The 15080-nt window shown below is 40.3% G+C and overlaps 1 protein-coding gene across 1 annotated transcript in view; it reads right to left on the bottom strand.

The window, feature by feature from the left end:
* The window catches only part of rab3gap1 (RAB3 GTPase activating protein subunit 1), a 47518-nt gene that overhangs the window by 8298 nt on the left and 24140 nt on the right, over positions 1-15080 (bottom strand). The window contains exons 17-22 of the mRNA XM_081368771.1: positions 12617-12940; positions 11866-12003; positions 5147-5374; positions 2725-2821; positions 2540-2643; positions 1166-1281 (exon numbers count right to left, since the gene is read on the bottom strand). Of these exons, the coding sequence (XP_081224897.1) occupies positions 1166-1281; positions 2540-2643; positions 2725-2821; positions 5147-5374; positions 11866-12003; positions 12617-12940 (1007 nt within the window). The remainder of the gene's footprint in view (positions 1-1165; positions 1282-2539; positions 2644-2724; positions 2822-5146; positions 5375-11865; positions 12004-12616; positions 12941-15080) is intronic.

Raw genomic sequence — 15080 nt, forward strand, 5'->3', positions numbered from 1 at the left:
CTCTACCCTTCTGCTTGATATAGCTCCGCCTTTCACATTTGACACGGCTCCGCCCCTCTTGCTCAATATGACTCCACCCTCCTGCTCTCTATAGCGCCGCCCCCTCAATACAGCTCCACCCAACTTGCTCAACAATTACTCCACCCTTCTGCTTGATATAGCTCCGCCTCTCACATTTGACACAGCTCCGCCCCTCCTGCTCAACAGGACTCCACCCTCCTGCTCTCTATAGCTCCGCCCCCTCAATACAGCTCCACCCAACTTGCTCAACAAGACTCCACCCTCCTGGTAGATATGGCTCCGGCCCTCACACGCAATACAGTTCCACCCCTCTTGCTTGACACGGCTCCGCCCCTCCTGCTATGGCAGTATTGATCAGCGTGACTCCTCCTTCCTTCTTTATCTGGCTCCGCCCTCCTGCTTGACACTTCTCATTCACTGTTACAAACCTGTATGACTTACTTTCTTTTACTAAACATTACTCCGGTTTGGAGTAACACGAGTAAATGAGAGATTGTGACATGATCCTGAAAAGCAAACTTTTACTGTTTTTGGTGCAAGAAACCTTCACTAACATCAAGAGCAGAATTATAAATAATATAAATAAAATCAATAACTCAAGAGCAGAATTATACAGTTTAGTACACACTTTAAACTGTGAAAATTAGACTAATGAACAATGTTAAAAATACTGACTAAAGCCTCATATTTACAGTTTATACCAGGGTTATTATTGTTATCTAAAACTGAAGCTAAAGTCATAAAAAAAAATTCATTGCTTGCAGGAGGGTGGAGTCATGTTGAATAAGGAGGCGGGGCTATATCAACCAGGAGGGTGGAGTCCTGTCGAGTAAGGGGGCGGGGCTATATCAACCAGGAGGGTGGAGTCATGTCGAGTAAGGGGGCGGATCTATATCAACCAGGAGGGTGGAGTCATAAACAGAGGTAGGTTTTTCTGAACAAAAATTAAAACTGCTTTTACTCCATCAGTGTGTTTCCTTTTTTCACATCTGCAAGGCATATCGGCAGATATGGGGCTGATGCCGATAAATATTTTTTTAAGCCATTTTTAGCCGATTCCGATGACATGTTGAGAATATTGTGCATCTGTACAAGTGACTTGCATTGTCTGAGCATCAGTATGGTGAAACTAAACAGACTTTACCTCTCCAGCTCGTCACCATCTTCCTCCCGCTCTCCTTTAGTGATGCCAAACTTGGCCTTGAGCGAGCGTGCGATTGCAACGACAGCCTCCACTGCGCTCATCTGATTAATAACCTCCTGACAACACAGAGCAGACACACGTTCACAATGCAAGCGTAGAAGCGGCCTGATAGGCAAGGCAAGGCAAGTTTATTTATATAGCACATTTCATACACTACAGTAATTCCAATATGGTAACAATATGGTAATCAAACACATGTTGTTTTTATGTGATGTTTGTTTTTATGCTTCTGATTGTACAGCACTTTGGTCTGCAGGTGCAGTTGTTAAGCGTTTTATTAATAAAATAAAGTTAAAAGTAAAGTAATTCAAAGTGCTTTACACAGAAAGGAATTAATATAATCACAAAAGAAAAGCAAGAAAAATTAAAACAGTTATAAAAGGAACTAAAAGAGTAAAAAGATGATACATGGATAAACTTCTCATCTGGCAAAACACTGGTGTATCATATATTTCACAACTCCCAGTTTTACTCTGAGATTTTCACATTGGGATTACACTAGGTACGTCCCAAATCGCGTACTTTTGCACTATTCTACGCCATTTTGTAGTATAAATAGTGCGAGTAGTGCGTTTTCACTGCAAATTCTATAAAGAAATAGTGCACTTTAAGTACCCGGATGATGCACTTATTTAACCGAAAAACTGGTTACATAGTGCATAAGAGTACATAGTGTATAAGTGCATAGTGTATTAGTGTATAAGTGCACAAGTACATAGTGCATAAGTGCATAGTGCATAAGTGCATAGTGTATAAGTACATAGTGTATAAGTGCATAGTGCATAAGTGCATAGTGCATAAGTGCATAGTGCATAAGTGCATAGTGTATTAGTGTATAAGTGCACAAGTACATAGTGCATAAGGGCATAGTGTATAAGGGCATAGTGTATAAGTGCATAAGTACATAGTGCATAAGTAGATAGTGTTTAAGTACATAGTGTATAAGTGCATAAGTACATAGTGTATAAGTGCATAGTGTATTAGTGTATAAGTGCACAAGTACATAGTGCATAAGTGCATAGTGCACAAGTATATAGTGTTTAAGTACATAGTGTATAAGTACAAAGTGTATAAGTACATAGTGCATAAGTGCATAGTGCATAAGTACATAGTGCATACATAAGTGCATAGTGCATACATAAGTGCATAGTGCATAGTGCATAAGTACATAGTGCATAAGTGCATAGTGCATAAGTGCATAAGTGCATAGTGCATAAGTGCATAGTGCATAAGTGCATAGTGTACAAGTACATAATGTATAGTGCGTCATCTGGGGCACAGCTACTGTGTCTGATAGTGTGGCGTGACCCTCACCTCCAGTTTCTTGAAGTCGGGACTAGGGTGACGCAGAAGTTTACTGGCGTGAGACGTGAGATGCTGGAGTGCCTTACGCACGGATGGGATGTCTTCAGTCGACTCTGGAAGAACATTCACCTCATGTTTAGGGACATCAGAGACACTATAGAAACTGTGTGCAGCTGTAGTTGTTTCACACAAACCTTCCTCCTTGATTTTGAGAAGAGCAGCGTGTAGGACACAGGGCAGCAGATGTCTCGTCAGATCAGACGCTTTCTGCACCGAGAGGTAGTGCAGCACCTGCACACACACACACACACACACACACACACACACACACACACACACACACACACACACACACACACACACACACACACGTTTACATAAGACAGTCTGTGTTTATGCCAATATTTTCTCATTCAGATAGCCAATTATAATGTCCAGTACCAATGATAATTAACACACACCATAAACTGCTTGTAGAGTTAAGGTTCTTGCACACTGCCTCCGAAATTTTGCACTCTCTTTTTTTCTGTAGCCACTCCGAAGTCCGAAGTCTTTCGCATTTTACGACGGGTGAATCTCCAGTTGTCACTGGTGATTGTCGTTTGAACCTTTCTGGATCCGCCATCAAATTGCTCAGTTTAATTATATGAAGTGCTGTGAGAAAAGGCTATAAATCTCCACCTCCGGCATCCTCACACTCATAGCCTACTAGCCGAGACTCTTCTTTATGTGGACAGATGTGACGTAATGACGCAAAGACATGCTCGAATTTCCCATGGAAATCCACCAGTACCACTGGAGTTAAAAACATCATTACAAGCTCGAGCTATGGCAAGCAGAGAGTGTTGAACACTGGCTGGTGATGTACTTGCTCAAACATTTATTTTGGATCATTTTTAACCCAAAAAAGTTACGGACTGCAGCTTTAAGCAATTAATTTGTTAAATTATTTGAATGTAATGTTTCTCATTTTAAATGTAATTTAAAGCAATTTAATCTTTTTTTTTTTTTTTAACGATGCTTCTGATTGTACATTTAAATGTAAGCATTACTGATGCAGTTGGGAAGGTTTAGCCTTTACAGCCTCAGTGTGTGTGTGTGTTTTAGCGCTGCACCGCTGCCCTTGTGAAACGCTTGCCTTCAGGCCGTCCTACACACACCGCAGAAAACACGCACGACTGTCATTGGCCAGGACACGTTACTGGAGCAAAACACAGTAGAGGAAATTAAATCAGCAAATGAATTCAGTGTAAATCCTGCAGCTTCCCCACAAGGGCTCGACAGACGGTTGAAGGACAGAAAGAGACGCGACCTTCACGGATGCCAGCGTTCTCCTGAACTCCCTTTCAACTTCCCAAGCCGAGTCCCGTGACGACACCTTGCATTTTAACCCACTTCCAGTCTGCCGTCTGATTGGCTGGGCAGAATGCATGGGACACGCTGACGGGCGAGTGTGTTTTTATAGCTTAAAACGTCTTTTAAAAACCTGCCTGTTCTCTTTAGCATATTGATTATTTTCTTCGGTTGTTTTTTCTTCATTTATATCTGAGTTCTGATTTCTGTTTTGGTTCTCCTGTTTTATGGTAACTCTTAGCTATGTTGCTCTTATTTATTGCTTTATTTGTTGTTATGCATGTTATATCTTCTTGAGGGTGAAAGAATGACAGAGAATGATTATGTTTCTCGCAAGAAGCTTGAAATGAATGTGTCATATTAATCCAATACAGACACACACACACACGCAACAAAAGCAGATCAGGCTCATTATGTTCCTGGACCGAGACCATGTGAACCTGGACTCTTACGCGGAGATGATAACGCTTTAAAAAAAAATTGGACGCTTGCACCATGGAACCTATTTCAAGGATTGCGTCCTCGAGCCGCCAGACACTGTTGTTGTGTGAATAAGCGAAGGGAGCGCATTAAGTATTTTCTGTTAGAACGGTGTAGTGTTAGCGGCCCCAAAGTTAATAACTAATGATCTTTGCAACGGAAGTGAATCAATCAAAACTAACTTTAGCTGGACAATAACTTTAGTCTAGAGCTGCTGTAAAGCCAAAACAACCTGTGCTACTTTAATTTCCTATTATCACTGTAAAGCTGCTTTGAAACAATCTATATTGTTAAAACAGAGTTCCCACACCTTGGTTAACTTAAAATTCAAGGACCTTTCAAGGACTTTCCAGGTCCAATACCATCAAATTCAAGGACTTAATATGGGGACACATTTGTTGTGTCCAACAACAAACGTTGAGGTTCCATCATAGTAGTTTTGTGCGCGCGTGAACGTCATGGCACCGTACAACACAAAGCACCTCACTTGAGAAACACTTAATGTAATGCGTAAATAAGCGTAACTAATGCAAATCAAGCAAGCTAGTGTGCACAGGCCATGAAGTGTTGGCGAAATAACACATTAGCGGATATATACATGTATATATATATATATATATATATGTATATATATGTATGTGTGTGTGTATTTGCAAAAACTTTCCAGGGCCTAGAATTGTTATTTTTGGATTCACAACCTTTCAAGGATTGCAAGGACCCGTGGGAACCCTGTTGAAAGCGCTATATAAATGAAGGTGACTTGACTTGACTTGAGGTTCTGACCTTCTCAGCCTCTTTGGTGTCATCAAACAGCCTCTTCTGTCGGCGTGCCGGAGTGGCTTTGGCTGTTTCCCAGGCCTCAACCCACATGTTGCCTGGGATCTTCATGCGGGCGCTTAGGTCGCCCCGAATGACCGTCTGGCCCGTCTCATCGCTCACCTCCTCCTCCACGTAATCTCTCGGGGAATACCAGCGCACAAAATCCTCCAGGGAACAGCCTGGATTTGCTGCCTGTGGACACACACACACACAGCTTGAGTTTAATGTCACACCTGAATTTAAGAAATGTTTGGGTCACATTTAGGACCCAAATACTAGGCAATTGCAGAGGTGTTTTGTGTGGTTTAAACATATAGTCAAACAAAAATTTATTCAGACACCTTCAACATTTCTCACATTATCTCAGTTTATTCGCTATAGTTTAGAAAACGGTAATAAAATATGAGCAGAACTCAGTTGATATTTCACAGGTTTTGTCCGTCCTTCTGTTAGACTGTCTCACACATGAATTATGTTGAATATCTGTCAGCTGTTAGATTTAACTACACAATTAGATAATACCAGTTTAGCTCAACCAATCACCAAGCAATGCTTCATTGTGTTCAGTTTGTGTGTAAAAAGAGCATTAGCAATTAAAGACAACACACTTCAGCAAAACATGATCAGGACAAAGTGTCTGAATAATATTTGGTAACAAATTTGTATACATTAGAAGAATGTTTGGGTATAATATGTCACAGTTTACTTTATTTTGTTATCCTCACTAGCATAAATGAACTATAGTGTCCTGCACACACTAGTAAAAAAAATATAAAAAAAATATCTGGTGTCTGAATAATGTTTAGTATGACTGTATTTTTTCCTAAAAACAAATGTTACAAAATTGTTTGTATCATCTGTCAATAATGATACATACACATTCAAATACATAAATACATGTGCAGACAAAAAAGAGGCAGAAAGCCTCTGAATAAAGCATGTAATTGACTGTTTTTATTAGTGCAGTCCTTCAGCACTGAGCTGCGACTACAGCGATTCATCACACGTTTCTATTGTGAATAAGCTGGAGACAAATTCCAGCCGCAAACTTTCTCAGGATGACCTTTCTGTCACTCGCTGCGTGCTTTCATACTCGATAATTACTGAGACACACGGACAAGACATAATGATGCAGCAAGTTTCAGCGAGGCTTTGAGACTTGCAGACAGATACACGTTTAATCCCAAATGCATTTCATGTCAGACCTCGAACTGTGGAAGAAAACGACAGGAGTTTTAACTAAAGCTCAGTCGATGGAGGCGTCGTGTTTTGCTTATGTTTGGACAGGCTGCGTCACAGAGCAGCTCTTGCAGTGTTGCCATGTCCACTTGTTATAAGCGTTTATGGGCTTGTTGTTTAAAGGCCCATTGAAGTGCTTTGAAACACACAGCATTATTCAATTTGTTGATGTAATTTCCACTGAAACAGGAAGACAGAGCGGAACGTATGTGACCCTGGACCACAAAACCAGTCACATGGGTCAATTTTATGAAATTGAGGTGTATACATCATCTGAAAGCTGAATAAATAAGCTTTCCATTGATGTATGGTTTGTTAGGATAGGACAATATTTGGTCGAGATACAACTATTTGTAAATCTGGAATCTGAGGGTGCAAAAAAATCAAAACATTGAGAAAATCTCCTTTAAAGTTGTTCATTTATGTTGGCGATTGTGCTGCATTCACTCACAAAAATAAATGTTTTATATATTTACGGTAGGAAATTTACTAAATATCTTCATGGAACATGATCTTTACTTAATATCCTAATGATTTTTGGCATAAAAGAAAAATGGATAATTTTGACCCATACAATGTATTGTTGGCTATTGCCACAGATAAACCCGTGCGACTCGAGACTGGTTTTGTGATCCAGGGTCACGTATATCGGCCAGAGTTGTTGAGCTCGATAAAGCCACAGTTTCCTCCTAATCTCTAACCGTTTCTCCTCCTAATCTCCTCCATATTGCTTTAAAATACAGAATTCTGTGCAGAACTGAATGGATCTGATACGTTTTCTGGTATTCGCGACTCGGTCACATGATCCGCTCTGTCGTGTCTCTGGACCTACGGCGGTTCGCGTGACTAGACCAGACTTCATTCGCCCCAATGGAAAGCATATTTACACTGTCTGAATCGTTCCCTATCCCCTATATAGTGCCATTCAGAAAATGTGCCATGTATATAAAACAGTAAATGTGTGAACAAGTGACCAATTTCAGCCGCAGCTTCAGCGTCTCTTTACATTGTAGGGGGCGGAGCTTCAGATTCTACAGAGCATTTGATTGTATAGAAAATACGATGAGAAGCTGAAGTGCAGAGTGATGTCATCAAAATCACTGATTCATATTGGCGGAAGTGAGAGTCTGTACATTTTATAATAATAAAAAAATATATATTTAATGCTTATATCTTCTAAAATACTAATTTTGTCATTGTTTTGGAGCACACCAGCTTATAGATAACAGTAAGGCTAACATATACATACTAAAAGCCAAAATACTTCAAGCTTGATCATAAAGCGATCGATTGTGATTGTTGTGATATTTTGGTCTTATTTTCAGGATATGACTTGGTTTTTTTCGTATTGTGGGCTTGTTCTTATTCGCTGTTTTTCTAGCAAGATCTGGCAACACGAATGCACATTAAAATACGTATTTCTCATATCTCTCGTTGTACGTCATTAAAGGTATAATTCACCCAGAAATGAAAATTCTGTCATCATTTACTCACCCTCAATTTGTTCCAAACCTGTATGAATTTCTTTCTTCTACTTGACACAAAAGAAGATATTTAGAAAAATGTCCGAAACCAAACAGTTGATGTACCCCATTGACTTCCATAGTACTTTTTTTACAAACCATTAAAGTCAATGGGGTCCAAAAACGGTTAGCTTAACCATATTCTTCAAAACATCTTCTTTTGTGTTCAGCAGAAGAAAGAAGCTTATACAGGATTAAGCACTAAAAGGTGAGCCGACAACCGACTTTAGCAACGGCTTACCAAACACAAACTCGAATCTGGCATTGTGCTAGAGAGTTCTTCCACCGGCACGACTCACATTTGATTAAAAAAAAAGGTGTAGATCTAGTTTGTGATGAGTTACTGACGTTCATCCTCACAGTCACTCGTTACTAGTTCAGCGCTTACAGTGGATACAGCATCTGACGTCTGAATGTGGAGCGGGATGATGGTGTGTGAGCACGCCGTCACAGTTTTAAGACGCCCCATTCATCATATTCGGGTCTCTCTGCTCTCCACCCGGAGGGAGATGGTAATTAAAGCCAAAATGCCAAATTATGCTTGGCTAAGCACAATTACAGACAGCACTGCTGCTAAATTTAGAGGCCATCTTCAGCTAAAGGGGCCATTTACTGCGATCGCTGCGCTCACAGCAGTTCGCCACTGCAATAAGACGAGCTGGTGTGTCTGCTCAGGAAATTAGAGCATTTTGTAGGGCAGTTGAACAGGCTATAGCGAGGCAAAATAGACACAAAATGTCACCTTTCCACATTGGTCTCGCCCCCCGGTGATCAAAAACGAGCATTTTTGCTTTATAGCGCGCTAGCAGAAGTTGGAAATGAGGCTACGCTCGCTGTGCTTACAGAACGCTTCATTCCCACACAATTCCCTTGTTCCTTAATCTCTCGGGTTTGTCCACGGCATAACGCTGCGGGATAATTTGCCGTTATCCGACAGAGAGGGATGGAAGGGTGGCGCTTATGAAAATGAATGATGCTTCTCCCTTTGGCTTCTGCCAAGAAGCGTTTTTAAAAGGTGAAACCTATAAAAGATTCAGCGAATTGTGCACAGATGAAGACGGGAGCCATTGTCTGGGGCTGAGAAAGATGTGAGCGGCTATAAAATCTGGTTGTTGACTCATTCTGCATTGCCATGTGATATCCGTCATTCGGCACAAATGCACAAAACGAGCTGCTCACACTGCAAACAATGATGTTCTTCCTTGGTATTTTTGTCTTGTTTTCCAGCACAAATATCGACACATTCTTAAATCAACATATATTTACTTGAATGACAAAATGACATAAGATATTACGTCTTGTTTTTTTGAAATAATGAATTGCTTAAAACAAGAAAAAATATAAACGAACATTTTCCCTTTGAATTATGATTTTTTTTCGCACCCCACAGACAAATACTTTTTCTTGCTTTAAGATACATTTAAAAATACAATCATGATTTTTGATCAAAAAGATCAAATGATCAAATTTTCTTGCATACATACACAAACACACACACACACACACCCCCACACACACACACTTGTCCATATCATTTTTTGAGAGCCGGCTTTTATTGACGATATTTGTGGGCGCCATATCTTTGCATAAATTATGTGTCTGTCATTTCATTATGCATTTCTGAACTCTTTTCAATCTGGTGCGCAGCTTGCAAATGCCTGTATTACCATAAATGCCTATATTTTTGATTCTCCAGGTTCGAAATGTGCCATTGTTTTCCTATGTAAATGCGCTAGACGGACGTGTTTGACCAAGATAAATAAAGTTCACCTTAAAAAAAAACACGTCTCTTGACCTGGTCTTACATTTTTTACCGCAAAAAAACTCACGTTCTGTGTGAATGGCCCGTACTCTGTTTTCGTCGCAACTATAGATGACTGTGTATAGTCTGTGTGTAGGCTCTGTGAATAGTGTGGTTTAGAAATCGTGATTTTATTATCCCTAATGTGAACATCATGGAGATGTTCTTCCAGTCCAATCTGCTGCCAGGACACACAAATGAAAGACTCCAGAATGCAGTGTAATCGTAACCTTTACACCTCTCATTGTGTCTCAAATAGGGCTGCACGATTATTCGCAATTTCCATGTAATCACACTCAAATCGAGTTGGCTAATCGTGATTTTGAAATCGCAAAGCCTGCGATTATTTTGTATGCGCAGCTGGTCAGTGACGTACGGCTCTGTAAATGCTTTCATGAGTTTGAGTCACTTATATCGTGAATTTGAAAAAGCAACATGCGTCAAACATCTTTCCAGACACGAGAAGCATTTATGAACCTCTTGTCCAACAAAAGACAACATTTAATAACATGCTTTTACTCCAAACTCACTTCATAACGACAGTTGAGCTCCTCCTTCTATGAGATGATGTGCTTCTGACACAGAATAAGGCAGTCGTGTGTTTATTAGTCATGTTTAATCAATCAAAGCGTTTCAATCTTCTGTTTATTCAGCGATAGGGATTTCCTGGAATGATGTATTACACCGTGTCCTAACTACACGCGACGATTCTATATTAGAAACGGTTTCTATTTTTCTGCGGCGTCGCGCTGGAACAGCAAACAAACAAACAACAAACAAACAAACAAAGTGTGGCGATGATAATCTCAGGTACTGTTTATGTACTTTATTTAATGTTAAAAGCGTGTAATGTGACTTTGAATATCATTTAGTGCTCCAGCTTTGTAGCTGTAAAAGCAACAATGGATAATTCACCTCAGATCTTGAAATTAAAAAAATGGAAACAAGAACGTTCAAACTGTGAACAAACAAGTGTATTTTTTGACAAAGATTATTTTAGTAACTCAGTAGCCTATGTATTTTTAATAATGTTTAAATGGTGTAATATTTGTGAATTTGATTATGTAGTTACTTATCCATTTTCTTGCGAGTGCCGTCAAGATTACTCTCTGGTGCCGTGAGACTCCGCCCACACGCTGTTCTGATTGGCTGACTCTGCCTACACGCTGTTCTGATTGGCTGACTCTGCCTACACGCTGTTCTGATTGGCTGACTCCGCCCACACGCTGTTCTGATTGGCTGACTCTGCCTACACGCTGTTCTGATTGGCTGACTCTGCCCACACGCTGTTCTGATTGGCTGACACCGCCCACACGCTGTTCTGATTGGCTGTGGGTTTTGATTGATTTTGACGCATCTCGCAGTCGCGTTACGTCTAGTGTGGAAAGACAAATTATTTGTCGCTGGAATCTTATCGCATCGCGTCTGTTTAGGACCATAGATATCATATAAAGGCTAGATGTCTCGTCCGCGCTGCTGGCCAATGGAGCTCGACATCCGCACACGGCGGCCATCTTACGACAGGGTGCTCGCTCACTCATAACATGGTGCATGTACTTAATAACCATAACTTGCTCAATTTTCTACCGATTTTCAAACGGTTTGGTTTGTTATAAACGTCAGAGATGTAGCTATTATACTGCATACATATGAATAATTATGTTCAAAATGTTTAAGCATTCAGAATTATAGCCATGTTAATAACGTTTGTAAGAAACCAAACCGTTTGTAAATCCGTCCAGATTTCAGCGAGATAAGAGGATTTGTGTGCGTGCTGCTCACTCACCTTAATTCACAGAGCCCTGTCCTAAGATGGCCGCCGGTGATGCCGGAAGTGACTCTGCCTTAAGACATCTAGCCTTTATATGATATCTATGGTTAGGACACGGTGTTATTGTACTTCTGCAGCGGGGCATATGTGGCATGTGTGTGTGTGTGTGTGTGTGTGTGTGTGACGCCCTCTGGTGTTCATTTACTACCGATCAGCCGTTGCACTGACAAAACGTACAAAATAATCGCAGCCTTAGCCAAATCGCGTGCGGTTTCGATGCGATTAATTGTGCAGCCCTAGTCTCAAACAAATAAAATCCTTTCACATGAACACGGAGCAGCGGCCTCACCTTAAACGACTCCATGTCTGAGAGCAAGCAGGCGCTCTGCATACGGGCACGGAGATGCGCACCTTCAGCCGACGTGCCCAGTTTGGCCAGTACCTCCGACTGCTCCTCCAGCAGGTCTTCAGTCATGGGCGCCGGCTCCTGCGTCACACACACACACAACAGTTATGACCAAACTGGGGATTAGATTAGATTAGATATGGAGAGATGCTAAAACAGAGAAGAAAAAGAAGAGGATTTTGTAATGTTTTGGTTTGGAGATGCATTGGTTTAGGATTGTGGAGTGGATAAGTGCTGGTGGACAAGGTAGGTAAACAGAAAATCACTCAATGCTCTTGACTAAATAAATTTAGCAACTTTAATAAAAAATACATTTCTTACTGTTAAACGCTCTAGCGAGGAGATAAACATGGCGGAGGGTTTATGCTAAAAGGGCAGAGTCCGGAAGCCATTGTTTATAAAGTTATAAACATGGATATTTTTCTTACAAAAAGGCATGGCTTCGCTTCAGAAGACATTTATTGACCCCCCTGGAGCCGTATGGATTACTTTTATGATGGATGGATGCACTTTTTTGGGCTTCAAAACTTCAGGTACTCCCATTATAAAGCTTGCAAAAGCCAGAATATTTTTTTAATATAACTCTGATTGTGTCCGGCTGAAAGAAGAAAGTCATATACACCCAGGATGGCTTGAGGGAGAGTAATTTTCATTTATGGGTGAACTATCCCTTTGACCAGCGAGTGTGTTATACCTGTGTGATGGGGATGTAGAGCGGCTCCTGTGAGTTCAGGAGTGTGATTTTGCCGTGTGGCTGCAGTCGACCTTCTGCTTTGCTCTTATTGGCTGTTTTTTTCTCGTTCTCTGTGTCCGCCTCCTTCATCTCATCCGTGTCGCTCAGGCACTCGAAGAACTCCTCTTCACTGTCGCTCCACGAGTCCCACGACTTCCCGGGAGAAACCTCAGCAGGTCCGGCGCTCTCCGGTGCCAAGCGGCTTTTGTCTCGGCTTCCGTCCGATGTGGCGTTCTTCCTCCCTTCATCTCTTGCTCTCTTTCGCTCAATGCAGCAGTTCAGCATCTGGAGGTGATGCAGAGCAAAATTAAACACACAAGAATATTCACTATCATTTAATTTTTTTCTTTCGAGTCGTCAGTGTCACACGATCCTTCAGAAATCATTCTTATATGCTGATATGATGCTCAAGAAACATTTCTGATTATTATTATTAATAAACAGTTGTGCTGCTTCAGATTTTTGTGAAAACTGTCATACTTTATTTCAGGAATCTTTGATGAATAGAAAGTTTAAAAGAACAGCATTTATTTTAAATAGAATATTTTGTAACATTATAAATGCATTTACAGTCACTTTTGATTAATTTAATGCGCCCTTGCCGAAATAAAGTATTAAGTTCATGAAAACAAATAAAAATTATTTTACAAGCATAAACAAGTTTTCTCAATTATGTCATCATTTACTCGCATGTCATTCTAAAACTCCCTTTCTTCACTGTACTCTGTTTTATGTTGACTTTAACTACATATAATGTGCCATTCTTTCTATAATTTGTCAAAATAAATAAATAATGTCCTTGGAAAAATTAAATGGACAGCCTAAGAGTTATATCAAAATCATAATTAACTTTAGATCAAAAATTTGAATTATATAAAGGATTATTTAATAAGTTATAAACTAAAGGCCCATTCACACCAAGAACTATAAAGAAAACTATATTAGTTTTGTCGTCTGCCGCTTTAAATGCTCAAGCTCTTTAAAGCAGGATGGATTCTGATTGGCTGTCAATGTTTTTAAAAAAGCTCTGAAAGTGATTCAAACGATATCATTCCTCTGTGCCGTTATTGTTATAGTTGTGGTGTGAATTTTTAAAATCATAGTTAAGACTGCCTGGCTTGATTTATATTTTCAATCTAAGAAATCTAACTGCTCAAAATATGTTTGTTTTCAATTTGCAACCAACATTAGTTCTGAACTCATTTTCACACTGAAACTGATGTTTAAGAGATGATATTTTCATAAATAAGCTCAGTTGACTGAAGACTGTCTGATTTGTCATGCCTATCATGCGAACGCTGATCCCACAGATGTGATCGTGTGTAAAGAGTCTCTCAGGGTGTGTTCACACTTGCCAGGTTTGGTTGGATTAAAATGAACCCTGGTGCAATTGCTCTGTTAGTGCGGTTCATTTGAATAAGTGTGAACGCTGCCATCCGAACCCTAATGCGCACCAAACAAGCGGACCAAGATCCACCTTTTCAGGGAGTCTCGATCCGCTTCAAAACTAACTCTGGTGCGGTTCGACTGAAATATGAATGCAACCCGGACCAAAGACATCTCAACGAACCAAAAACAGGACATGATGTCATAAGATGCGACTCTGAGAGGGACAGTAAAGCATACCTGGTTTTTCTCGTCAGTAGGCATGTTTCCATTACAGATTTGCGCAAAACTCTCGCGATTTTTTCTAAATGTCGAAAAAAAAAACTATTGCGAAATGACGGCGTTTCCATTAACCAATGTTATGCGACTAAAACTTAATTTTTTTCCACTCACGATAAGTCAATCCAAAAATCATGGCAACGGACATGGGTCGGTTTATGTATCTCAGCCACCGGCCATTATTATTAATCAAAGGAGACGTATGTGTGTTATCCAAGCATTGATGGCAAGGAAAGACCCTTATACTTGAGAGCGGCTCATATTGGCACATGTTGGTGGGGTGTCTGGGTGTTTCTCCCTCATATCTGCATCAAGGTCTTGATTGTGGCAGTTCTTTGAGGTTTAGAATACAGTTTTCCTGTAATTCCTCTGTCTTATATGAATTTAATAAAGAACTCTGTCTCGTCTTCTGTCCAAACACGCCACGTCATCTACGTCAGGTGACTGTAAATGCGCAAAAACTGTTTCCATTGCAGTTTTGCGAAATATTTCTTTTTCGAATTGCCTAAAAAATCTCCTCATGCGAGCGTAAAAACTTTTTTGCGATAAATGGGAGTTTTTAGCGAAATTGACGCGTTTCCATTGGCCGTATTTTCAATTCGCAATTTCAATTTGCGCAATTTGTAATGGAAACGCGGCTATAGTCATGATGCTGCACTACAGTATCGGAAATTCGACAGGAATTCGCTGTTTTGACTCCTTTACACATTTTAAAAGCTCTTCATGAGTTCTCAGCTCATTGTTTTGAATGTTCGTTAAG

This window comes from Scardinius erythrophthalmus, assembly GCF_964197995.2.
Source record: "Scardinius erythrophthalmus genome assembly, chromosome: 6".
Classification (NCBI taxonomy): Eukaryota; Metazoa; Chordata; class Actinopteri; order Cypriniformes; family Leuciscidae; genus Scardinius; species Scardinius erythrophthalmus.